The 23,191-nt window shown below is 49.9% G+C and overlaps 1 protein-coding gene across 2 annotated transcripts; it reads right to left on the bottom strand.

Moving 5' to 3' along the window:
• Window positions 1-10,373: 10,373 nt before the first annotated feature.
• Window positions 10,374-21,983, bottom strand: POP7 (POP7 homolog, ribonuclease P/MRP subunit). 2 transcript variants are annotated; one of them, XM_016946197.4, is made up of 2 exons: window positions 21,830-21,983; window positions 10,374-11,048 (listed from the first exon to the last, which is right to left on the bottom strand). In XM_016946197.4, exon 2 carries the CDS (start codon window positions 11,036-11,038, stop codon window positions 10,616-10,618), a length of 423 nt encoding a protein of 140 aa, XP_016801686.1. In that variant the 5' UTR covers window positions 11,039-11,048; window positions 21,830-21,983; the 3' UTR covers window positions 10,374-10,615. The 2 variants fall into 2 exon arrangements, with proteins under 2 accessions (XP_016801686.1, XP_016801685.1); XM_016946196.3 differs by lacking the exon at window positions 21,830-21,983 and adding an exon at window positions 11,565-11,815.
• Between the last annotated feature and the right edge of the window lie 1,208 nt (window positions 21,984-23,191).

The following is a 23,191-nucleotide window of genomic DNA, read 5'->3' as shown; positions in this document are numbered from 1 at the left end:
GTACAAGACAGAGGATTTCGGCTGGGTGAGGTGGCTCATGCCTGTAATCCCAGCACTTTGGGAGGCCAAGGCAAGAGGATCACTTGAGCCCAGGAGTTGGCTTGACCAGCCTGGGCAACATGGTGAAACCCCATCTTTACAAAAAAATACAAAAATTAGCTGGGCATGATGGCATGTGCCTATAGTCCCAGCTACTTGGGAGGCTGAGGTGGGAGGATCACTTGAGCCCAGGAAGTTGAGGCTGCAGTGAGCTGTGGTTTTGCTACTGCACTCCACCCTGGGCAACAGAGTGAGACCCTGTCTCAAAAAAAAAAAAAAAAAGAAAGAAAAGAAAAGAAAAGATAGAGGATTTCAAATAGCCAGAAGAACTAAGGAGAAAAGGCACAGGCAGGGTTATCTAAAATAAGGTAGTCAGAGACACTAGGCTGAGAAACTGACTTGAATAAAGACCTGTTGGGGGTGAGGGACCATGAGGGTGTGGTGAGGTGAAGAGCTTGATGGGAGGGGGATTTGGGCCAAGTGTAGTGGCTCACACCTGTAATCCCAACATTTTGGGAGGCTGAGGCAGGAGGATTGCTTGAGGCCAGGAGTTTGAGACCAGCCTGGGCAACATAGTGAGATCCCATGTCTATAATTTTTATTTTTGTTTAGCTAGCTGGGCATGGTGGTGCACATCTGTAGTGCCAGCTACTCAGGAGGCTGAGGTCAGAGGATCTCTTGAGCCCGGGAGGTCGAGGCTGCAGTGAGTTATGATCACGCCACTGCACTCTAGACTGGGCAACAAAGGGAGACCCTGTCTCAAAAAAAAAAAGAAAAAATGAGTGGTTTGGCAAGATGGTTGGGTGGGGGTCAGGAGACAGAGGCTGGTATGCTTCTGGCTGGCCTAATTCCCTCAGACCCTGCTCCCCTGCATCCTCTGCTCACCTTGAGCCTTCCCAAACCTGCTGTCCAGGCTCCCCCAGCCCCACTCGGCTCCTGGTTCTGATCCCTTCCAGAGTCCTGGGACGTGCACCATCACACTCACATCCACACATGGCCGCACGTGCGTTCTGTCTTGGCTGCTCCCCTTCCCCAGCCTCTGCTCTCCCAGGACCCTGACTCCTGTGTCAATGCCCTGACCTAACCATGGAGAGGGGGCCGGAGACAGATGGGTGGGGTGGACACAGCTGGAGGAGGAGGAGCCTTTTGGGCTGTGGGACCTGCCCCTCCCCTCACACAGCTTCTCGGGGGTCCCTGCATCCTTGTCTGCAGTTGAAGAGGAGTGAGAGATGGGCCAGGGGCACCAGCCTCTAAATGCTGTAGCCTGCTGGATAGGAGTAGTGACTGCCTTGTCCCCTGGGGCTTCTGGAGAGAGAGCTGTGATTGCAGCTTGGGAGGGAGGAGAGGATCTTGGTCCACCCCATACCCAATCCGAAGCCATAGTAATTCTCTTTTTGAGATGGAGTCTCACTCTATTGCCCAGGCTGGAGTGCAGTGGTGCCATTATCTCAGCTCACTGCAACCTCCACCTCCCGGGTTCAAGCAATTCTCCTGCCTCAGCCTCCCGAGTAGCTGGAATTACAGGCATGTGCCACCACGCCCGGTAATTTTTGTATTTTCAGTACAGATGGGGTTTCGCCATGTTGGCCAGGCTGGTCTCGAACTCCCAACCTCAAGTGATCCGCCCGCCTCGGCCTCCCAAAGTGCTGGGATTACAGGCGTGAGCCACCACACCCGGCTTGAAGCCATAGTAATTCTGCTAAGAGGGGAGAGGCTGGTTTGCAGCCCAGAGCCTCTTGGATACTGAGCAATGCAGGGTCCATTCATCTGTCCTTGAGGAACAGGAAGAAAACAAGAAGCTCCATGGGGCTCCCCGACCAATGCCCACCATCCCCCTGCCCAGTGCCCCCCACCCCCGTCATCTGCCTGCTCTTCATCTTCTAGCAGATGCTGACCCACAGGCCCAGGACCACTGCAGAGCATCTCCTCATTGACCCCTCCAGTTAATCCCTAACCCTGCTGCTCAATTAACTTTCCCACTGAACAGCCTCATTTGTGCTAATTCCCTGAGCAGGAACCTGCCACGGCTTCCTATTGCCTCAGAACTGAGACCCTCCAAGGTCTACCATTCACTTCGTGTTCCAGGCTGTTCTCCCGCTTTGCTCACTCCCACTCCCTCCACCACAGGAGATGGTTTGTGCCTTCCTGCCCTTGGCTTATCCTGGATTACCCTCCCACACCATCTCCTCATTTTCTTTAAAGCCCAAATCTGTGCATTGCCTCCTCCATGAAGCCTTTCTTGATCTCCCAGCAGGAAATCGTCTCCTTCCCTGGCACTGTCGTCATTTATGTACATGTCTTAGGCATCTCACTGGCAGGACCGCCATGGACAGCCGTCAAAGCTGAGCACTGCCCAACTCCCAGGGGCATCCATAGAGACTCTGAAGGGAATGGTACCGTCTGGAGTCACGTAGTGCAGGTGCCCTAGTCATCGAAGAGAGCGAAGGGCTGCGTATGGAAGTTCTGATGCATTTTTCTGTCTACCAAGCGTCCAGCATGTCCCTTTTCTGTGGTAACCACCCAAGTGTGGATTGCATTATGTGGTCCCTCCACTACATGCTCAGAGAAGAACCCAACCTAGAGGGGGCACTGAGCCATCCCCCGGTCAACCCAGCTCCCTGGGATCCTGGGGCATGTGAAGCTTCCATGCACTTCCTGAGCAGGCAGCCACTGAGGCAGGGTTTGAAAAGGGCCAGTTGTGACAGGAGGATGGCGGGCGTGGAGGCAGGCTCTGCTCCATGGATTCCTCCTGGCAGCGGATTCAGATTGGAAATCCAAGCAGAAGCAAATTTACAGCCCCCCGAGCTGTCCCAGACCCCCAGGCAGCACGGAGCCCCAGCTGCCTGGAGTCGGACTTGGGAAGGGGGGCCTCCTGGCTTCTCTTTCCCTCCTCATTTCCAAGCAGTGGCTTCTCAGCTCAGCTCAAGTTCAGCCAGAGGCCCAGAAGACCTTCTGTGCTGGGAGGGGAGGTGGCTGGGGACCTTGTTGGGTGGCCTTTGGGGAACTGTGAAGGAAGCAAGAATGCTGGAGGGCCAGGCACGGTAGCTCACGCCTGGAATCCCAGCACTTTAGGAGGCTAAGGAGGGAGGATCCCTTGAGCCCAGGAGTTTGAGACCAGTCTGGGCAACATAGGGAGACCCTGTCTCTACAGAAAATGTGTTAGGCATGCTGGCACATGCCTGTAGTCCCAGCTACTCGGGAGGCTGAGGTTGGAGGATTGCTTGAGCCCAGGAGTTGGAAGCTGCAGTTAGCTATGATCGCACCACTGCACTCCAGCCTGGGCGAAAGAACAACACCCTTTCTTAAAAAAAAAAAAAAAAAGAATGCTGAGGAAGGGATTCCTGCTGGAGAACCAAAGGAAAATCCTTTGCCAAAGTCCTCAAAGGAAAATCCTTTACCGCACCTGGCCTACCAAAGTTTTATGAAGCCTATTCCTGACTGATCCTTTGTTCTCTAAGTAAGGTGATCAGGGAGTTAGTTATCAAACTGATAAGGGGCCGGGTGAGGTGGCTCACGCCTATAATTTCAGCACTTTGGAAAGCTAAGGTGATCATTTGAGGCCAGGAGTTCAAGACCAGCTGGGGCAACACAGTGAGACCCTGTCTCTATAAAAAATAGTTATTTTTTATAGAGTTATATTTTTTATATAAAAAATAAAGAAGTTAGCCAGGCATGGCGGCGCATGCCTGGTGTCACAGCTACTTGGGAGGCTGAGGAAGGATGATCATTTGAACCTAGGAGGTCGAGGTTGCAGTGAGCTATGATCATGCCACTGCACTCGAGCCTGGGGAACTGAGCAAGACCCATCTCTAAATAAGTAAAAATAAAACTGATGAGATACCTCAAGAAGTTATTTTATTGCCCGTTCCAGTAACTAATAAATATCTGATGAATGAATGGGTCAGTGGATACATGGATGGTGCAGAGGAGAATGGCTTGCTGTCTCCTCTATAACAAGCCTCTGCTCCCTTAAGAAAAGGCAACCGTCTTGTCACTTGAAGAATGCAAACAGAGGGTGGACTTTCGCCTTCACAGGACCTGCTAGATTCCTTCCAACTCAGTCTATTAGTCTTGTTTGCTATTAGACAAATATACTTCCCTGAAAAGGGAAAAATTTTTGCTGGTTGATGAACTAAGACACGAGCAGAAGAGCTCACTTAGGCCGGGCACGGTGGCTCACGCCTGTAATCCCAGCACTTTGGGGGCTGAGACGGGCGGATCACGAGGTCAGGAGTTCAAGACCAGCCTGGCCAACATGGTGAAACCCCATCTCTGCTAAAAATACAAAAATTAGCTGGGCATGGTGGCGCACACCTATAGTCCCAGCTACTCAGGAGGCTGAGGCAGAAGAATCGCTTGAACTTGAGAGGCGGAGGTTGCGGTGAGCCAAGATTGTGCCACTGGACTCCAGCCTGGGCGACAGAGCCAGACTCTGTCTCAAAAAAAAAAAAACCACTTTTATGATGAACTTTTGCTCATTACAAAAACAATACGTGACCAAAATTAGAAAACAGCGCTAAACTCAAACACATAAACTGAAAAACACCCATAATGTCATTAGGGTCTTGGGACCTTAAGTGGCCATTTTCACAGGCTTCCTTCTGGTAGGATGACCTTTGCCTCATCCCAAATCTCTGTGCAATTGGACATCTGTTTCCTAAGGAACTACAATTGACACGTTCTCGTCCAACCTCTCTAGTGGTTTGAGGGTTTGTGAAACACCATTTTTCCCTCAACTCCTGACCAAGCACCAGAAACTCACCTGGGACAAAGTGCTGGGCTTCTCTAGCAGGATCATCAGCCTGATCAAACCACTTAATATTTCAAGGTCCCGTCCCCTTCCCTGCTATGCGAGCCACAACTGAGTCTGGCTCAGTTATTAGTTTCTACTAATAACTCAGACTTGAGAATTAAACGCACACAAAACTGCCTTCCTTCACTTCTCCCCATTCCTATTAAGAAGCCTAAAACCATTTCTTAGCAAAATGGCTTCATAGTAAACAATACTAGCTCTTGGCCGGGCGCAGTGGCTCACGCCTGTAATCTCAGAACTTTGGGAGGCTGAGGCAGGCGGATCACCTGAGGTCACGAGTTCGAGACCAGCCTGGCAAACACGGAGAAACCCTGCCTTTACTAAAAATACAAAAAGTAGCCGGGCTTGGTGGCACGTGCCTGTAATCCCAGCTACTTAGGAGGCTGAGGCAGGAGAATCACTTGAATCCAGGAGGCGGAGGTTGCAGTGAGCTGAGATCACGCCATTGCATTCCAGCCTGGGCAACAAGAGCACAACTCCGTCTCAAAACAAACAGATAAACAAACAAAGAAAACAATAGTAGCTCTTTTTTTTTTTTTTTTTTTTTTTTTTTTGCCTGTAGTCCTAACTACCTGGGAGGCTGAGGCAGGATTGCTTGAGCCTAGAAGTTTGAGGTTGCAGTGAGCTATGATTGTACCATTGCACTCCAGCCTAGGCTACAGAGTGAGACCCTGTCTCTAAAATAAATAAATAAATAAATAAATAAATAAATAAAATGTAAAAAGGAGGGCAGGGCATTGCATTTGCACACACCTTCTGCCTCCATCTCCTCACCCCTCTCCCGTTTTTCAAGCTTTTTTTTTTTTTTGAGACTGAGTCTCCCTCTGTCACCCAGGCTGGAGTGCAATGGCACAATCTTGGTGCACTGCAACCTCCACCTCCCGGGTTCAAGCAGTTCTCCTGCCTCAGCCTCCTGAGTAGCTGGGATTACAGGCGCCTGCCACCACGCCCAGCTAATTTTGTATTTTCAGTAGAGACGGGGTTTCACCATGTTGGCCAGGCTGGTCTTGAACTCCTAACCTCAGGTGATCTGCCTGCCTGGGCCTCCCAAAGTGCTGGGATTACAAAGAGACGTGGCTCACTGTTTCTGGCCTCCCAAGCTTTGATGGAAGTCACTTTGGAGAGCCAGTAGAGGGAGGAGAACAGAGGCTGGAGCTAGCCTCCCTACAGTTGGGCCTGCAGGCAGGGTTCCCTGCCCCACCTGCCCTGCATGGACTCTAGTAGATGCAGGAGCCTGGTTCACGCCCGCCCACACACAAAAGAGTGAGCCCCAGGCCCCACTCTTCCTTCAGTGGCAATGTGGAGGTCTGTTTCTGCAGAACTGCCACTGAGGGAAGCCCCACTGGCAAGCAGTGAGAAAACATGGAGTAGAAACAACAAACAAATAGGCTGCAGGAGGGAACTGCCAAAACAAACCAGATGGGAAAGGCTGCCTGCCACCACCTCTGCTGGGCTCAGGCCCGGAGCACATACGTGCAGGGAGACACAGCTCCATCCAGCTTCCTGCCGGCTCCCCGCTCGGCTACTGGGGGGCTCCCGGGCAAGGAAGCCTTGCAGTCAGGCTGATGGAAAGGATGTGGCCTGATAGAAATGTCCGCAGCCAGCTGGGTACGGTGGCTCACGCCTGTAATCCCAGCACTTTGGGAGGCCGTAGGCGGGCAGATTACGAGGTCAGGAGATCGAGACCATCCTGGCCAACATGGTGAACCCCGTCTTTACTAAAAATACAAAAATTAGCTGGGTGTGGTGGTGCGCACCTGTAATCCCAGCTACTCAGCTACTTGGGAGGCTGAGGCAGGAGAATCGCTTGAACCAGGGAGTCGGAGGTTGCAGTGAGCCAAGATCACGCCACTGCACTCCAGCCTGGCGATAGAGACTCTGTCTCAAAAAAAAAAAAAAAAAGAAAGAAATGTCTGCAGCCTTGTCTCCCAGTACCTCTTGCTTTCTAGCCACCTCGAGTCCCTCCAGTCCCAGAACGTAGCTGCCTATTCATTAATCCCCTCCCTGCCCACTGTTTTTTGAGACAGGTTCTTGGTGTTTCACAAGCCCTCAGTCACGGCTTACTGCAGCCTCAACCTCTTGGGCTCAAGCAATCCTCCCACCTCAGCCTCCTGAGTAGCTGGACCACAGGTGCACACCGCCAAGCCCAGTTAATTTTTAAATTTTTGATAGAGACAAAGTCTTACTCTATTGCCCAGGCTGGTCTCAAACTCCTGAGCTCTAGCAATTTTCTCTCTTCGGCCTTCCAAAGTGCTGGGATTACAGGCATGGCCACCATTCCCAGCCAAATCCACCCATCTCCCCGCCCCACTGTGATCTCTCTGCCAAATATGCCATCTCCCTTCTTTTCTGCCTGGCAAACTCCTATACATCCTTCAACACCCAGATCAAAGGTGAGTGAAACCATTTTGGGTCCCACCAGGAAGTTATTAGCCCTTTCCATCTCCACATTTCCTTATCATTGCTACTCTTATGTCTCACACATCTTACTCATTCACAAAAAATTATGTGTCCACCTTCCCAATTAGATGGCGAGCTCCTTGAACATAGGGACCATTTCATACGCAGATGCCAGAGGAAGGGATTTTGATGAATTAGAAGACTGATCTTCAGACCTCCAAACCAAACTACCTTCCTTGAATTAGAGTGAAATTCTGTTCCTAACCTGTAAATCAGAGGCTCTTAAACTCTTATGACCTCAAACGGTAAAAAACACAATGTACATCCTATTATACTACATATATATATATACACACATGCCTAACTGAAAAATTTGCTGGCCAGGCCTAGTGGCTCACACCTGTAATCCCGGCATTTTGGGAGGCTGAGGTGGGTGGATCACCTGAGGTCAGGAGTTTGAGATCAGCCTGGACAACATGGCGAAACCCCATCTCTACTAAAAATACAAAAATTAGCCAGGCGTGGTGGCACACGCCTATAATTCCAGCTACTCAGGAGGCTGAGACAGGAGAATCGCTTGAACCTGGGAGGCAGAGGTTGCAGTGAGCCAAGATTGTGCTACTGAACTCCAGCCTAGGAGATAGAGACTCTGCCTCAAAAAAAAAACAAAAACATCTGCAATAAAAACACCACCATTTAAGTTGCACTTTTTTTTAAACTTGGGTTCTTTTTTCTTTTTCTTTTTTTAGACAAGGTCTTGCTCTGTCGCCCAGGCTGGAGTGCACTGGCGTGATCTCAGCTCACTGCAACCTCCCCCTCCTGGGCTCAGGTCATCCTCCCACCTCAGCCTCCCAAGTAGCTGGGACCACAGTTTTGTGCCACCATGCCCAGATAACTTTTTATATTTTTTGTAGAGATGGGATTTCGCCACGTTGCCTAGGCTGGTCTCGAACTCCTGTGCTCAAGAGATTGACCTGCCTCGGCCTCCCAAAGTGCTGGGATTATAGGCGTGAGCCACCACACCCAGCCTTATTTTTTTTTGTTGTTTTTGTTTTTTGAGACAGAGTCGCTCTGTCGCCCAGGCTGGAGTGCAGTGGCGCAATCTCGGCTCTCTGCAACCTCCGCCTCTCTGGTTCAAGCGATTCTCCTGCCTCAGCCTCCAGAGTAGCTGGAACTACAGGCATGTGCCACCACGCCTGGCTTATTTTTTGTATTTTTAGTAGAGACAGGGTTTCACCATGTTAGCCAGGATGGTCTTGATCTCTGGACCTCGTGATCTGCCCGCCTCAGCCTCCCAAAGTGCTGGGATTACAGGCGTGAGCCACCGCGCCTGGCTTTTTTTTTTTTTTAAGAAGCTGTGACCCACAAATGGGTCACAACCCGCTTTGATAAACATTGCTTTAGTTGACTTTAGTTTGATAAATATGAAAAATCAGGTCATCCCACAAATATCCAAACAGAAAGTATTACCTGTGTGCCCAGTAATTATTTGGAGTGAGGGGTTCCTTCGCCACTGGAGCAGCCCAGTGAGAAGGGTCTGAAGGCCGGGCGCGGTGGCTCATGCCTGTAATCCCAGCACTTTGGGTGGCCAAGGCAGGCAGAACGCTTCAGGTCAGAAGTTTGAGACCAGCCTGGCTGACATGGTGAAAGCCCTTCTCTACTAAAAATACAAAAAATTGCAGGGCATGGTGATGGACGCCTATAGTCCCAACTACTCAGGAGGCTGAGGCAGAAGAATCCCTTGAACCCAGGAGGCAGAGGTTGCAGTGAGCTGAGATCGCACCACTGCACTCCAGCCTGGATGACAGAGTGAAGCTGTCTCAAAAAAAAAAAAAAAAAAAAAGGGTCTGAAGGGCTCTGCACCTGAAAGCCCGCGTATCATCTAGGTAGGCCCTGCAGGTCCAGGAATTAAATGAAGCCACTTGTCAGTCCCTACCATGGAGCCTGACACTAAGAAGGTCCTGAAGTCTTAGTTTGCTTCCTTTTTTTTTTTTTTTTTTTTTTTTGAGATACGGTCTTGCTGTGTCAGCAAGGCTGGAGGAGTGTAGTGCAGTGATCACAGCTCACTGCAGCCTTGAACTCCTGGGCTCAAGCGATCCTCCTGCCTCAGCTAATGAGGTAGCTGGGATTATAGGTGCAAACCACTACACCCATCTAGTTTTCAAAAATTTTTTGCATTTGGGAGGCCAAGGCGGGCAGATCACTTGAGGTCAGGAGTTCGAGAACAGCCTGGCCAACATGGTGTTTCCACTAAAAAAATACAAAAATAATTAGCTGGGCGTGGTGGCACTCACCTGTAATTCCAGCTACTGGGGAGGATGAAGCAGGAGAATCACTTGAACCCAGGAGCCGAACGTTGCAGTGAGCCAAGATGGCACCACTGTACTCCAGCCTGGGTGACAGAGCAAGACTTCATCTCAGAAAAAAAAAAAAAAGTGGTTTTTTTGCATAGACTAGGTCTCAGTATGTCATCTAGATTGGAGTGCAGGTGGCATGATCATAACTCACTGCACCTTCAAACTCCCAGGCTCAAGCACTCTTTCCGCCTCAGCCTCCGCCAGTAGCTCAGACTACAGGCTGGAGCCACTGCACCCGACTAGAAGATGAAAATCTTTAAAACAAACATTGGGGCCGGGCGCGGTGGCTCACGCCTGTAATCCTAGCACTTTGGGAGGCTGAGATGGGTGGATCACAAGGTCAGGAGATCGAGAACATCCCTGCTAATACGCTGAAACCCTGTCTCTACTAAAAATACAAAAAAATTAGCCAGGGTGTGGTGGCGGGCACCTGTAGTCCCAGCTACTCAGGAGGCTGAGGCAGGAGAATGGCGTGAACTCAGGAGGTGGAGCTTGCAGTGAGCCAAGATTGCACCACTGCACTCCAGCCTGGGTGACAGAGTGAGACTCTGTCTCAAAAAACAAACAAACAAACAAACAAACATTGGGATGACTGGGCTTCTGCACTGTACTGTTTTGTTACACTGCTCATAGCATAATCTATCCTCTCTATAGAGGCAAGAAACACTTGGGTTCCCCTTTCACCTAGATACCTGTAGCGTTTCCTACCATCCCTATTCAGGCACACACAGAATTTACACAGGAAAGAATCAGTGGCAATGGGATGGCAGGACACTAGTGCAACAGGATTTTTTATTTATATGGCAATAGTTACAGACCGCATATACACACTCAGGAAGGCCCACTAACTGGGCCCACCAAGAGACAATTACCCCCACCCTCAATGCAGAGTCCTTTGGGCTTCCAGGGAACAGGCCTTTTCTTACATGGCTCTGGTCCGAGGTCCAGTACTCAGCATGCGAAGAGCCACATCACGGAGGGGATAAGTGGAGGAGTGTCTTTTCAATTACTTGGGTGTGACCCTGAAGACTCGGATGTGGATGGCTGAGTTATTGCGGATCCGAGTCAGTGGCTCCCGTGTATCGGTCTCTGGCTCCAGCTCATCAACAAGCTCCACGGTGGAGGTATTGGCAGCCACCTGCAAGGACCCGAAGCTGCCCGCCTGCAGCTGCAGCGCGATGTTGATGGCGCGGTTGATGGCCAGGCCCAAGCCGTGAATGTAGATCTCAGAGCACGCGTTCTGACCCCGGGCCCCTCCGTCCAGCAGCTTCTGGCAGCGGGCCAGCTGGGCCTTAAAGTCCGTCTTCATGTTGACATAAATGTCATTGGGCCTCCGGGGCAGGCGGCTGGGAAGCCTCTTCCTAAGGGTGTATTCCACTGGATCCAGTTCAGCCTCCACAGCACCGCGGGGCTCTCGGTTTTCTGCCATGCTGTGTGCCCTGGCGTGGGAAAGGGACGCGATCAGAGGGCTCAGAGGGACCTCGAAGCCTTTCCTACCCCTTTTCCTGTACAAAGGGTGCACCTGGCCGGGCAGTGGCTCACGCCTGTAACCTCAGCACTTTGGAAGGTCGAGGCGGGAGGATCACTGGAGCCCGGGTGTTTGAGATCAGCCTGGGCAACATAGCAAGACCCTGTCTTAAGAAAAAAATTTTTAATTACCCGGGCCGAGGGGGGAGGATCGCTTGAGATCGGGAGTTCGAGGCTACAGTGAGCCGTGATCGCGCCCGCCACTGCGCTCTAGCTTGGGAAACAGAGCAAGCCTCTGTCTCAAACAAAAACAAAAACAAAAATAAAGGGTGCACCCGAGAGGGGACATACTCGATGTCCCTGTTTCCTTCCGGCCCCTCGTCCTCTCCCACTCACCTCCAGATCCCGCGTCTCCCCACCCCCCGTTCCGATTCATTCATCGCGTCGCCCTCAAACTCGCGCCCCTCCGCCGCCCCTCCCATGCTTACTCTCTTCGTTCCACAGGGCCCTCCAGGCGCGCGAGGCCCGCTCCCCGCCAGGCCACTCAAGGGTTCGCCGGCCAGCCCAAGTAACCGCGACCCCAGGTCCCAGAGAAAGAAGGATGTGGGTGCAAGCAGCCAGCCGCTCGTGGGCGCCCTGCCCGCGCCGGGGTCCTGAACGGGCTGCGGAGTGCGCACGCGCGCCCGTACCCCGTGAGCTATGAATCGCCTTCCCGGCTTCCGTTCGCCCCGCCCCTTCCCTGAGCGCAAGGGCGACTGCGCGAGGCGTTTGAGAAACGCGAGACTTCCGGGCGTGACGGGAGCTACACGTGTACGCCTCGGGAACTGGCGGGCGGCCGAGGGCGGGGACCAGGTCCGAGCCGGGGAGGAGCTAGAAAGGGCCTGGTCGGCGTCTCTAGTCCTGGCGGAGTTCCCGGCCGGCGGAGGGGTAGCGTAGGGAAGACACCTGGAGGGGAGGCTGTTCTAGGGGCAGGGTTCTTCTCCATGGGAGCAGGGAAGGGGCCGAGTTCAGGAGACCGCGGTCGCCAAGGGGCCTGAACTCCGCGTCCGTCGCAGCTCCTCTGGTCAGAAGAGGCCTGGGCAGGGCTGGCAGAACTGACCCCCTAGTCTAATGTCCCTGTGGCCCGAGGACCGAGGGGGAACTGAGGGACATAGCCGGTCCCCACCTCGCTGGAGGACAGCGTCCCGGGACTCCCCTGCAGTTCACGGGAAGCTGTCCGCCTCCTGTCTGTGCTGGGGACCCACGCTGTGAGCCCTAAGCCCAGGCTTCACGGGTCCCCACGGAACGCTGACCCACCCACGCCCCTCAACCATCTCCCACCAGCTCTGCAGCACGCGACCCCGGATCAGGGACTTGCCGCCCCCTGGCGGGCAAGGTGGGGAGGACGCGCGCCGGATTCATGGCTCTCAGGCCAGTGGAGTGGGGGCTCTGCCCAGATGGGCATAGTTTCTGCAGAGTTCCCTTCTGAAATGAGTAGGAACTGCTGCACTGGGGACCTTGAACTACTCTGTTTGCCCAGCATTCAAATGGGGATGTTCACAACAGCTCCACCATATTGCACATGCATTTTATTGAATGGCTAGCTGTATAGCTTCTGTCTACAAACTTGCATGCATTTATTTTTGAGACAGGGTCTCTGTGGCCCAGGCTGGACTGCAGTGGTGTGATCTCAGCTCACTACAACCTCTGCCTACCGGGTTCAAACGATTCTTGTGCCTCAGCCTCTTGAGTAGCTGGAATTACAGGCGCACGCCACCGCACCCGGCCAGTTTATTTCATTTTTTTGAGACAGGGCCTTACTCTGTCACCCAGGCTGGAGTGCAGTGGCGTTAACACGGCTCACTGCAGCCCTGAACTCCTGGGCTCAAGCAATTCTCCCGCCCCAGCCACCTGAACAGCTAGGACTACGGGCATGCACTAGCATATAAAGTTGTATTTTAGAAGTTAATCCTTGGTATTGAAATTTTCGATATGTTGGCCGGGCGCGGTGGCTCACGCCTGTAATCCCAGCACTTTGGGAGGCTGAGACGAGCGGATCACGAGGTCAGGAGATCGAGACCATCCTGGCTAACACGGTGAAACCCCCCCTCTACTAAAAATACAAAAAATTAGCCGGGCATGGTGGCAGGCGCCTGTAGTCCCATTTACTCGGGAGGCTGAGGCAGGAGAATGGCGTGAACCCACGAGGCAGAGCTTGCAGAGAGCCGAGATCGCGCCACTGCACTCCAGCCTGGGGGACAGAGCCAGACTCCATCTCAAAAAAAAAAAAAAGAAAAGAAATTTTCGAAATGTTCACATAATTGTTGGGAGCGATTCATTCCTCCACACATGATGTGCCTCCTCTCTCCCATATCCTGTTAATTGTAGCAGTTGCGGGCATTTGCGATGACAGGATATACGGATGGTGCCACACTTGACCTTGAGTACTGGAATGCTCTGAGGTCAAGCATATGCCACAGTGCTTGAGGCTGTGGGCATCACCTGTAGCGTCTTTTTCTCCAACTCCTGTCTCCTTGGTCCTAGGGAGGTCTGGCTCTAATTGCTAGTTTCCAGAGATTCATTCCTTTTTTTTTTTTGAGACGGAGTCTCGCTCCGTTGCCCAGGCTGGAGTGCAGAGGCACGATCTCAGCTCACCGCAACCTCTGCCTCTCAGGTTAAAGCGATTCTCCTGCCTCAGCCTCCTGAGTAGCTGGGATTACAGGTGTGCACCACCACGCCCAGCTAATTTTTGTATTTTCAGTAGAGATGGGGTTTCACCATGTTGGCCAGGCTGGTCTCAAACTCCTGATCTCAAGTGATCCTCCTACCTTGGCCTCCTAAAGTGCTGGGATGACAGGCGTGAGCTATTGTGCCCAGCCTCATTTTTAAGCTTTGGATCACAGGAAGAAGCAACAAGAAACTATACCCAACTCAAAACATTTTAGGAGAATCATAAAATTGGTCCATTTAGAAGGTAGAGTTGGGTCCATTAAGTTATTGTTGCAAGAGGTTGCATATTCAATGATCAGTTATATAAAATAATGTTCTCGTTAGTATGCTTTTCATAATCTGTTTTATCATACATGTAACATTCAAACTGACAAATACACTGACTTGGGAATAAAGGATATGAAAACACTGGTTTAAAAAAAATGGGGATGCTAATTCCTTTCTTGCAGTTGAGTTGTGAAACCCAAGGTAATGTTGTAAACTGTAAACCTACACAGGTGAGTTGGCATATTTATGTCTCCCAGGCCCTTCTCAGTTCCCTAGGATGGAGTCTGACCCCATTTGATCAAAGGTTGAAGAGAGTTCAGATTCTAGAGAAATTTGCTCCCAGCACCCCATTTCAATCCCATAGTTCTTTCCTTTACTTCAGATTCTTTCATTAACCACAAGATTGGGATTGAATTGGAAGATCCAACATATTATAGTAAAGATACCAATTCTCTTCAAATTAATCTATAGGGGCCAAGCATGGTGGCTCACGCCTTTAATCCCAGCACTTTGGAGGCCAAGGTGGGCAGATCACTTGAGGTCAGGATTTCAAGACCAGCCTGGCCAACATGGTGAAACCCCGTCTCTGCTAAAAATACAAAATTAGCCGGGTGTGGTGGCACGCGCCTGGTACTAATCCCAGCTACTCAGGAGACTGAGGCAGGAGAATAGGTGGAACCCAGGAGGCAGAGGTTGCAGTGAGCTAAGATCACGCCACTGCACTCCAGCCTAGGCAACAGAGCGAACTCCGTCTCAAACAACAACAAAAACCCAAATTGATCTATAGGCGTAATGCAATTCCTACAAAAATCCCAGCAGTTTTTTTGTATTAAATATAGATGTTTATTCTAAACTTTATATGGAAAGGCAAAAGAAGTAGAATAGTTAAAACCACTTTGAAAAAGTTGTTGGAATCACACTATCTACTTGATTTTAAGACTTACTATATAAATAAAGTTATCAAGAAAGTATGGTTTCCCCAGTGGGATAGACACAAAAATCAATAAGATGGAATTGAGAGCTCAGAAATAGATTCACACAAGTGCAGCCAACTATCTCTCTTTAAAAAATAATTTTTTGTTTGTTTATAAGACAGTGTCTCACTTTGTCACCCAGGCTTGGAGTGCAGTGGCACAATCTTGGCTCACTGCAGCCTCAACCTCATGGGCTCAAGTCATCTTCCCGCCTCAGCCTCCCAAGTAGTTGGGACTATCAGCACGCGCCACCATACCCGGCTAATTTTGTTTTATTTTCTGTAGAGACGAGGTCTTACTACGTTGACCAGGCTGATCTCGAACTCCCAGACTCAAGCAATCCTCCTGCCTCAGCTCCCTCAAAGTGCTGAGATTACAGGCGTGAGCCACTGCCAACCAACTTGTTTTTGACAAAGGTATAAAAGCGTTTCAATGGGGAAAGGATGATCCTTTCAAGTGGTGGTGAAACAATTGGACAAATAGGCAAAGAAATGAGCCTCAGCCCTATGCAAAAAGTTAATACAAAATGGATAGTAGATCTAGGAAAAAACTTCATGGTGTAGGGTCAGGTGAAGAGTTTTGTTTTTTTGTTTGTTTGTTTTTTTGAGATGGAGTCTCACTCTGTCGCCCAAGCTGGAGTGCAGTGGCGCGATCTCGGCTCACTTCAACCTCTGCCTCCTGGGTTTAAGAGATTCTCCTGCCTTAGCCTCCTGAGTAGCTGGGATTACAGGCACATGCCACCACGCCCAGCTAAAGGCAAAGAGTTCTTAGACATGACTCCAAAAGCACAATCCATAAAAGAAAAACAATTGGGCTGGGCACGGTGGCTTATGCCTGTAATCCCAGCACTTTGGGAAGCTGAGGTGGGTGGATCACCTGAGGTTAGGAGTTCAAGACCAGCCTGGCCAACATGGTGAAACCCCGTCTCTACTAAAAATACAAAAAATTAGCCGGGCGTGGTGGCATGCGCCTGTTACCCCAGCTACTCAGGAGGCTGAGGCAGGAGAATCGCTTGAACCCGGGAGGCGGAGGTTGCAGTGAGCTGAGATTGCGCCATTGCACTCCAGCTTGGGCAACAAGAGTAAAACTCCGTCTCAAAAAAAAAAAATGATAAATTGGACTTCATCAAAATGTTTAAACATTTGCTGTGTGAAAGATCACATTAATAAGATGAAAAGAGTAGCCACAGACTGGAAGAAAATATTTGCAAATCATATATCTAACAAAGGACTTGTTTCCAGCATATATAAAGCACTCTCTAAGCTCGAGAGGTAGAAACCGAACAACCCAATTAGAAAATGGGCAAATCCAGCCTGGGCAACATAGTGAGATCCTGTCTCTACAAAAAATTTAAAAATTAGCCAGGCCTGGTGGTCTGTGCCTACAGTCCTAGCTACTCAGGAGGCTGGGGTAGGAGGATTGCTTGAGCCCAGGAGGACAACACTGCAATGAACTGTGATCATACCACTGCACTCCAGCCTGGGCGACAAAGTGAGGGTCTGAGAAAGAAAGAGAGAGAGGAAGGAAAGGAAGAAAAAGGGAAGGAAGGAAGGAAGAGAGGAGAGAGAGAGAGAAAGAAAAAACAGAAAAAAGGAAGGAAGGAGGGAGGGAAGGAAGGAAGCAAGCAAGCAAGCAAGCGGTGGCTCTTGCCTGTAATCCCAGCACTTTGGGAAGCTGAGGTGGGTGGATCACCTGAAGTTGGGAGTTTGAGACCAGCCTGGCCAACATGGTGAAACCCCATCTCCACTAAAAATACAAAAATTAGCTGGGCGTGGTGGCGGGCGCCTGTTAATCCCATCTACTCGGGAAGCTGAGACTTGAAAATCGCTTAAACTTGGAAGGCAGAGGTTGCAGTGAGCCAGGATCACACTATTGTACTCCAGCCTGGGCGACAGAGCAAGACTGTCTCAAAAAAAAAAAAAGAAAGAAAAAGAAAATGGGCAAATCTTAAACGGACATTTCAGTGAAAGAGAGTATAAGAATGGTAAATAAGCACATCATAAGATGTTCAATATCACTAGCCATTAAGGAAATACACATGAAAACCATGACGAGCTACCAATAACACGTATTGAAATGGCTGAAATACGAACAATACCAAGTGTGGATGAGAATGCAGGGAAACTGGATCTCTCATACATACACTGCTTGTGGAAGTGGAAAATCGTACAGCCATCCTAGAAAACAGTTTGGCAGTTCCTTCTAAAATTAAACGTACACTTAACAAATGACCCAGCAAGAACATTTCTTGGCATTTAAAAATCTGTACATGAACATCCATAGCATTTTTTTTCTTTTTCTTTTTTTTTTTTTGAGATGGAGTCTTACTCTGTCACTCAGGCTGGAGTGCACTGGTGCAATCTCAGCTCACTGCAACTGCTGCCTCCCAGATTTAAGCAATTCTCCTGCCTCAGCCTCCCGAGTAGCTGGGATTACACACGCATGCCACCACGCTCAGCTACATTTTTTTGTATTTTTAGTAGAGACGGGGTTTCACTATCTTGGCCAGGCTGGTCTTGAACTTCTGACCTCGTGATCCGCCTGCCTCAGCCTCCCAAAGTGCTAGGATTACAGGCGTGAGCCACTGTGCCCAGCCCGTCCATAGCATTTTTATTTGTAATAGCCCAACGGGAAGCAACCCAGATGGCTTTCTTTTCATATTAATTTATTATGTAGAGATGGGGGTCTCCCTATGTTGCCCAGGCTGGTCTTGACCTCCTGTACTTAAGCAATCCTCCCGCCTCACCCTCCCAAAGCGCTGGGATTGCAGGTATGAGCCACCGACCTCCGGATAACTTTTGATCAGTGCATGGTAAACAATCTATGGCACATCCATCCCATGGAATATTACACAGCTATAAGGGATGGATCAAGGTGACCTGTTAGGCTGCGAACATACCAGTTATATTACATAATACTGTGCTGAACTGCTCATATTGTAGTGTGCAAGACAAGGTGAGCATGATCGCATGACCTGTGCTGAGGGGACATGAATAGGATTGGGTGGATCCCCAAGGAGAGACAGCCAATATCATCTTGAGGGATCCAAGGTTTTCCAAGAGGAAGGAATGATTAGGCAGAGACAGGAATGTTTAGCAGTAGGTCCTATATCCTGTTCCCTTTTTTTTGAGACAGGGTCTGGCTCTGCCACCCAGGCTGGAGTGCAGTGGCTTGATCTCCACTTACTGCAACCTCCGCCTCCCTGGCTTAAGCAATCCTCCCACCTCAGCCTCCTGAGTAGCTGGGACTACATGTGTGCACTGCCACACCCGGATAATTTTTGTATTTTTTGTAGAGATGGGGTTTTGTCATGTTGTGCAGGCTGCTCTTGAACTCCTGGGCTCAAGCGATCCTCCCGCCTCAGCCTTTCCCAAAATGCTGGGATTACAGATGTGAGCCACTGTGCCCGACCCATATCCTGTTCCAATAGGGAGGTCTGAGCCCTGGGAGGATGGGGAGAAGAGGAGGAACCAGTAAAATCTGAGAAATAGCAGCTAGTGAGGTGGGAGGAAAACCAACAGAATATAGCATCCAGAAAGCCAGGTGAAGATGGTATTTCTGGAGGGAGTGACCGTCTATGTCACTGGCTGGTAACAGGTCATATAAGATAATGGCCCAGTAGATTTCACAATGTGGAAGTCATTGGTGACTTACAACGCAGTTACGTTTGGTTGAGCAAAGAACTTAGCTCAGGGCCAAAAGTAATTCTGAATGCAGTAAATTAATTTTAAGGCCCATTATGTCTGATAATTAACAATAAGCACAGTTTATGAGCTATCACTCCATTACTCAGGTCATGTGTCTTTCCATGGTACCTAAAATATGTTTTGCAAACTCTGATATCCACATAAATATCAAGGCTCGCAATTTAGGTGGATGAAGACAAGCTCTGTAATAAACCGATTTGACAATAAACTGATCTGACAACAAGACAGTCCTTATCTCCTTGCATGCATTTCTTTTTTTTTTTTTTTTTTTTTTTTGAGACGGGGTCTCGCCCTGTCTCTCAGGCTGGAGTGCAGTGGCCCAATCTCAGCTCACTGCAACCTCCGCCTCCAAGGTTCAAGTGATTCTCCTGCCTCAGCCTCCGAGTAGTAGTATCCTCCCGAGTAGGATTACAGGCGCCCGCCACCACGCAGGCTAATTTTTGTATTTTTAGTAGAGACGGGGGTTTCACCATGTTGGCCAGGCTGGTCTTGAACTCCTGAGCTCATGATCCACCTGCCTCGGTCTCCCAAAGTGCTGGGATTACAGGCGTGAGCCACCGCATCCAGCCCTCTCCTTACATTTCATCAAAGGAAAACACTGAAGAGAAATCTGCCGTTAAGAAAAAAAAAAGTGGGGGCGGGGCGGGCGTGGTGGCTCACGCCTGTAATTCCAGCACTTTAAGAGGCCAAGGCAGGTGGATCACGAGGTCAGGGGATCGAGACCATCCTGGCTAACACGGTGAAACCCCGTCTCTACTAGAAATACAAAAAATTGGCCAGGCGTGGTGGTGGGTGCCTGTAGTCCCAGCTACTCGGGAGGCTGAGGCAGAAGAATGGCGTGAACCCGGGAGGCGGAGCTTGCAGTGAGCCAAGATCGCGCCACTGCACTACAGCCTGGGCATCAGAGGGAGACTCCGTTTCAAAGAAAAGAAAGAAAGAAAAAGGGCCAGGAACGGTGGTTCACGCCTGTAATCTCAGCACTTTGGAAGGCTGAGGCAGGCAGATCACCTGAGGTCAGGAGTTTGAGATCAGCCTGACCAACATGGCAAAACCCATCTCTACTAAAAATACAAGACGCTTGAACCCGGAGGAGCGGAGGTTGCACCACTGCACTCCAGCCTGAGCAACACAGCAAGACTCTGTCTCAAAAAAGAAAAGAAAAGAAAAGAAAGGCAGAGGCTGGCTGTTTGGTCTGCGTGAGACCACTCTTTCATCTCCATTAACCTTCCAAACAAATCTCTTTGTTTAGTTAAAAAGTTTGCAAATTTAGAACACAGACCAAGACATTTTACAGAGCAGCACCTGAACAAACAAAAACACATTAGCTCCAAATGATTTCTTTATTTTGAGACGGAGTTTCGCTCTTGTTGCCCAGGCTGGAGTCCAATGGCGTGATCTCTGCTCACCGCAACCTCCGCCTCCTAGGTTCAAGCGATTCTCCTGCCTCAGCCTCCCTAGTAGCTGAGATTACAGGTACGTGCCACCACGCCTGGCTAATATTGTATTTTTAGTAGAGACGGGGTTTCTCCATGTTGGTCGGGCTGGTCTTGAACTCCCAACCTCAGGTGATCCACCTGCCTCAGCCTCCCAAAGTGCTGGGATTACAGGTGTGAGCCACCATGCCCGGCCAATTAGGTCCAAGTGATTTCTTTGTAATTTTTTAATTCTTCATGGGAGACTCACAGTTCTTTTTTGTTTTTTATTATATTTTTTCACTTTTCTCTCTTTTTGAGTCAAGAACTCACTTTGTTGCCCAGGCTGGAGTACACAACCTTGTCCTTCTGGGCTCAAGGAAGGACAAGGTTTATTAGCAGCATGAGAACTGACTAATACAATCACGGTGGAAGACCAGAGGGGTCTCCCTGGATCTCCTGGACACCAATGTGTGACTTTGGACAAGTAATCCCCACCAACTGTAAAGTGTGAACACTGATGCTGAAGTCAGCAGAAATTAAAGCCTATAAACTCCCTCTTTGAGAAAGGAAGCTAGGTGGCAGGGCACGGTGGCTCACGCCTGTAATCCCAACACTTTGGGAGGCCAAGGCGGGAGGATCACTTGAGGCCAGGAATTTGAGACCAGCCTGGCCAAAACGGTGAAACTCCATCTCTACTAAAAATACAAAAATTAGCTGGGCGTGGTGGCTCCCGTCTGTAGTCTCAGCTACTCAGGAGACTAAGGTGGGAGGATCACTTGAACCCAGGAGGTGGAGGTTGCAGTGAGCTGAGATCACGCCACTGTACTCCAGCCTGGGCGACAGAGCGAAACTCCGTCTCGAAAAAAATTAAAATATTAAATAAAATATAAAAACAGACAGCAGGACAGGCACAGTGGCTCACGCCTGTAATCCCAACACTTTGGGAGGCCAATATGGAAGGACTGCTTGAGCCCAGGAGTTCGAGAACAGCCCAGGCAACATAGTGATACTTCAGTCTGTATAAAAATTTAAAAGTAAAAAATAATAGCTGGGCCAGGCACAGTAGCTCATGCCTGTAATCCCAGCACTTTTGGAGGCTGAGGCAGGTAGATCACCTGAGTTCAGGAGTTCGAGACCAGCCTGGCCAACATGGTGAAACCCTGTCTCTACTAAAAATACAAAAATTAGCCAGGCATGGTAGCACACACCTGTAATCCCAGCTACTTGGGAGGCTGAGGCACGAGAACTGCTTGAACCTGGGGTCGGAGGTTGCAGTGAGCTGAGATCACGCCACTGCACTCCAGCCTGGGCAACAGGGTGAGACTCTTTCTCAAAAAAAAAATAATAATAATAAATAATACCCGGGTATGGTGGTGTGCCACTCCCTGCAATCCCAGCTACTCGGGAGGCTGAGGAGGGAGGATCACTTAAGCCTAGGAGGTCGATGCTGCAGTGAGCTGATTGTGCCACTGCACTCCAGGCTGGGCAGCAGAGCAAGACCCTGTCTCTTAAATAAATAAAATAGTTAAAAAAGGAAAACAGACAGGAAAACTCCAAGTGCAGAGAAGCCTAGTGGTACTTGGTGGGGGAAACAAAAGTTGTTCCAGGTATAATAGTTCCTGAAGTCAACACTCTATCATGGCAAGACACCAGGCACTCAAATTCCAAGTCATGAACTTACCTTTTCCTTGTTTTGAGGATTACATTGTGTTGGGCGACAGCTCTTTTAGGCTTCTGGGAAGTAAGGTATACATTCTGGAGTAACTTCCAAAGAAAAAGGTGAAAGCATACGCGGAACTTTCGAGCCTTGAAAAAGTTCAGCGAGTCATTCTTGAAAAGTCCTTTTTTTAAACAAAGGGGGTTTCAGTCACCTCACATTTGCATAGCAGTTTCTCTCTTGTCAAAGCCTTTCACATTCACTTATTTTAATTCTTACAGCACTCAAGGAAGAGTGTGGAGTTGGGGGTCGGGGGTTGGGTGCAGAGCAGTGTTAACATCCTTCTGTAAGAGAAACGGAGGCTTTTGAGAGGCCAGGCGTGGCGGCTCATGCCTGTCATCCCGGCACCTTGGAAGGAGGATCCATTTGGGTCCAGGAGTTCCCGGCACTTTGGAAGGAGGATCATTTGGGTCCAGGAGTTCAAGACCAGCCTGGGCAACATGGGGGAAACCCTGTCTCTACAAAAAAAAAAAAAAAAAAAAAAGCTGGGCGTGGTGGTGTGCCCTGGTAGTCCTAGCTACTCAGGGCGCTTGAGGCAGGAGGATTGCTTGAGCCCAGGAGGCGCAGGATGCAGTTAACTGTGATCGCGCCACTGCATTCCAGCCTGGGCGACAGAGCAAGACTCTGTCTTGGAAAACAAACAAACAACAAATACAATAAATTTAAAAAATTAGTTGGGTGTGGTGGCACACGGCTGTAGTCCCAGCTACTCAAGAGGCTGTGGCAGGAGGATCCCTTGAGGCCAGGAGTTCAAGACCAGCCTGGGCAATGTTATGAGACACGCCACCCGCCCCAGTCTTTACAGAGAATAAAAAAGTTATCTGGGCGTGATGGTGCACACCTATAGTCCCATCAATTCAGGAGGCTGAGATGGGAGGATCGCTTGAGACACGGGAGTTGGAGGCTACCGTAAGCCGAGATCGGGCTAGTACACTGCAGCTGGGGCAACAGAGTGAGACCCTGCTTCAAAAAAATAAATAAATAGGGGCCGGGCGCGGTGGCTCACGCCTGTAATCCCAGCACTTTGGGAGGGCGAGGCAGGCGGATCACTTGAGTGGTCAGGAGTTCTAGACCAGCCTGGCCAACAAAAATAAGCCAAACGTGGTGGTGTGTGCTTGTAATCTCAGCTACTCGGGAGGCCAAGGCATGAGAATCACTTGAATCCGGGAGGCGGAGGCTGCAGTGAGCCGAGATCGCGCCACTGCACTGCAACCTGGGGGACAGAGCAACACTCTGTCTCAATAATTAAATAAATAATTTAAAAAATAAAATAAAGAGGCTCCTGAGAGTCAACTTATCTGCCTGAGCCACTTATTTCACACATCC

Source organism: Pan troglodytes, chromosome 6 (genome assembly GCF_028858775.2).
Source record: "Pan troglodytes isolate AG18354 chromosome 6, NHGRI_mPanTro3-v2.0_pri, whole genome shotgun sequence".
NCBI classification, from domain to species: domain Eukaryota; kingdom Metazoa; phylum Chordata; class Mammalia; order Primates; family Hominidae; genus Pan; species Pan troglodytes.
The sequence above is the reverse complement of the archived record's forward strand: the minus strand, read 5'-3'. Positions and strand labels throughout refer to the sequence as shown.

Excerpts from the sequence above, each read along its gene's own strand:
- POP7 (XM_016946197.4), bottom strand. The coding sequence starts at position 11,038 with ATGGCAGAAAACCGAGAGCCCCGCGGTGCTGTGGAGGCTGAACTGGAT.